Source organism: Temnothorax americanus, unplaced genomic scaffold (assembly GCF_048541705.1).
Source record: "Temnothorax americanus isolate GAGA-0224 unplaced genomic scaffold, ASM4854170v1 Scaffold136, whole genome shotgun sequence".
Taxonomy (NCBI): domain Eukaryota; kingdom Metazoa; phylum Arthropoda; class Insecta; order Hymenoptera; family Formicidae; genus Temnothorax; species Temnothorax americanus.
The window spans coordinates 125,486-128,285 of record NW_027509271.1 but is presented as its reverse complement, the minus strand read 5'-3'; the positions used below and the strand labels follow the sequence as shown (position 1 = coordinate 128,285).

General features: G+C 39.1%; 1 protein-coding gene across 2 annotated transcripts; it reads left to right on the top strand.

Annotated features, from left to right (window-relative positions):
* The first annotated feature begins 438 nt into the window (after positions 1–438).
* LOC143894317 (uncharacterized) lies at positions 439–1,810 on the top strand. Of its 2 annotated transcripts, XM_077400485.1 has the most exons (3): positions 444–1,008; positions 1,096–1,218; positions 1,293–1,810. In XM_077400485.1, the coding sequence occupies exons 1-3, from the start codon at positions 598–600 to the stop codon at positions 1,728–1,730; spliced, it is 972 nt and encodes a 323-aa protein (XP_077256611.1). In that variant the 5' UTR covers positions 444–597; the 3' UTR covers positions 1,731–1,810. The 2 variants fall into 2 exon arrangements, with proteins under 2 accessions (XP_077256612.1, XP_077256611.1); XM_077400486.1 differs by lacking the exon at positions 1,096–1,218 and having other exon boundaries at positions 439–1,008.
* The last annotated feature ends 990 nt before the right edge of the window (positions 1,811–2,800 follow it).

The window sequence follows — 2,800 nt, the reverse complement described above, 5'->3', positions numbered from 1 at the left end:
TCCTCAAATTCGACTGTAATTGGTCAATTCTTGCGACTCACGACTTTGCCCGGTGTCCACGATGCAAGAACTGTGTCCAAGTTTCGGTGTAAAGCCCGGTGTCCACGATGCAAGAACTGTGTCCAAGTTTCGGTTTAAGCCAATGAAACTGCTGCTTTTCTGTAAGAGCTGCAAGTTGATTGGCTTAAACCAAAACTTGGATCAAGTTCTTGCATCGTGGACACCGGGCTTAAGCCAATGAAACCGCTACTTTTCTGTAAGAGTTGCAAGTTGCTTGGCTTAAACCGAAACTTGGACACAGTTCTTGCATCGTGGACGCCGGGCTTAAGAAATTGTTCAATCACAATTGAATTTGAAGAGAATAATTGACTTTGATCGGTCAATTTGTCGGTGTTAGTGCTTAAAACACCTATTGTAGATGGGCACTTATCAACACACTACGCTGATTTGCTCGGTTTAAAAGTAAGAGCCAATCACGTTCGATCGCTACTGAGCGGTTTGTTCTGCTGAACGCGCCCATTGCCTGTTACCTGTCATTGTGCAAGAGCCTTAACGCATTGCATTCAATAGACGGAAACATAACCTGTGATCGCGATCATGTGCTACGAAACGAGCTACTTCATTCTGAAATTTTCTGAATATTTGTTGCACATCTGCCGGTGGAAAGAGGCACGACGCCAGCGATTGGAATCTTTATCTACGTTTTGCCAAAATATTACTGATGATTACAAAAGGCTGATAGCATGGTTGAACGAAACAGAAATTACACTAAAGCAAATGAAAGCTAACCCGACATCCAAATTTGGCGAAGTATTAAACAGAATAAAGAAATTGCAAGTTCTTAAAGCAGAAATGGATATAAATCAGAAGAAATTAACATCTCTACAAGAATCAATTCAGGATGGTAACAGCTCGTCTTTAGAATACGCGGATATTTTGGAAAATATGAAAAATCTGCAAGATCGATGGGAAGCCGTCGGACAAATCATGGAAGTACAATCCCAAAGGGTAATTTAAGTTTTTAGAATATTACATTTAAAATATATTTTGTTTTTTAATTCTTAAATAATATATTTTTCTTATATTGCGCATTAGATAACAAATTCTGGATTTGAGTTTGATTTAAAATTTGAAGAGAACATAACAACTATTAAAGGAAACGAATGGATGTCCGAAACGATAACAAGTATAGCATATAAAGAAGAGATTACTGCAACAGTATATATTTTCTTATTATTCTCAATATTTTTTGTATTCGGTTTTCGTGACTAATAAATTACTTTTATTTTCAGTCAACACCACATAGTGATTCAAAGAAACAGTGTGTTGATAATACTACTAAACATGAGTTCAAATCGGCATTACTTCAACTATATAAATGGTTGGATTACGTCGATTTAGAAATTGGCCGTTCGGAAGGAGTGTTTGACGAATTAAGCGTGGAAGAGAAGAAAGTTGTCTATGAAGATACTCTTACAGATATGGATTCGCATAAAAATAAATATGATAAAGTTCTTGAAATTGGTAAACGACTTATCGATGAGTTAAAAAATGCAAACGATTCCATCGAAGAAGAAGAATCCAAGATTAAAGACATACAAAATTGTTGGACAGCAATAAATAATCGTTTTCATGATAAAGAGACGCATACCGTTGATTTCTTACCGCTTAAGTTTAACTGCTTAAGTTTTTCTATGTGCCAAGGCCCTAATGGCCTTAAATGTTTTTAGTGGGTCCCAATTCCGTACAACTAAGAACATGGCGGTCTGTATGTATGACAAAGAGAAATAAACCTCTCTCTCTCTCTCTCTCTCTCTCTCTCTCTTTTTCTCCTCCCTCTCTCTTTCCCTCCCTCCTTCTTAGCAGTTTAGTAAGTGGTCGTGCTCCTGGATATATTCAAATGACACTTAACGTTCACTGTTCAACGTAGCTATTTTATGTTAAAGGATAGCACTACACGTAAAGGCCAGAGCACGAATATTGCCGTAGCGTCTTGCTTTACATGAGAATCTTGGGTTACGCGACACGCAAGCCAATTTTATAGCAACGCACGAAAAAAAGCGTAACGTAACGTACGTAAAAGACTAGTTACGTTACGTTCTTTTTTGTGCGTGGCGTAAGGGTGCGGTTACATAGGCTGATATTTTCCGCGTAAAGGTGCGATTTTATTGACGCTAGAAACCAGCGGCAGCGTCAAGAAAATGTAGCGGGGGAAGAAGTTCAGACCGTCTCAACTTTTTAGCGTACCGCAAAATTCAACGGAACTTCTTCCCCCCCTACATTTTCTTGACGCTGCCGCTGGTTTCTAGCGTCAATGAAATCGCACCTTATCGCGTATCGCGTAACCAATCAGAGACATTTCGCGTTTTCTGTTACGCGGAATTGAATGTCCTTAGTTCACATGAGCCATTTTTTCCGCGTAACGCGTATCGCGTAACCAATCATATCGTTCATTCTTTTAGACTGTTCCAATAGAAATGTCAAACGTCGTAATTTATTGGTTACGTGATACGCGTTACGCGGAAAAAATGGCCCATGTAAACTAAGGACATTCAATTCCGCGTAACAGAAAACGCGAAAAATCTCTGATTGGTTACGCAATACGCGTTACGCGGAAAATATCAGCCCATGTAACCCTTAGATTGAATTGCGTGTCGTGTAACGCAAGATTCTCACGTAAAGGCGTATATGACGCTACGACAATGTGCGCTAGCCCTAACGTTTCAAATTTACATATGCTTAAATTTATATGTAAAGTTGGGCCTCGATGCTAGAGATTGCTCAGAGATATCAGGCAAGG

Bases quoted from the DNA above. Each gene is read 5' to 3' on its own strand.
- LOC143894317 (XM_077400485.1), top strand. From the start codon at position 598: ATGTGCTACGAAACGAGCTACTTCATTCTGAAATTTTCTGAATATTTG. The intron at 1,009-1,095 runs GTAATTTAAGTT...ATTGCGCATTAG, and splicing joins TGGAAGTACAATCCCAAAGG to ATAACAAATTCTGGATTTGA. The intron at 1,219-1,292 runs GTATATATTTTC...TTTTATTTTCAG, and splicing joins AAGAAGAGATTACTGCAACA to TCAACACCACATAGTGATTC.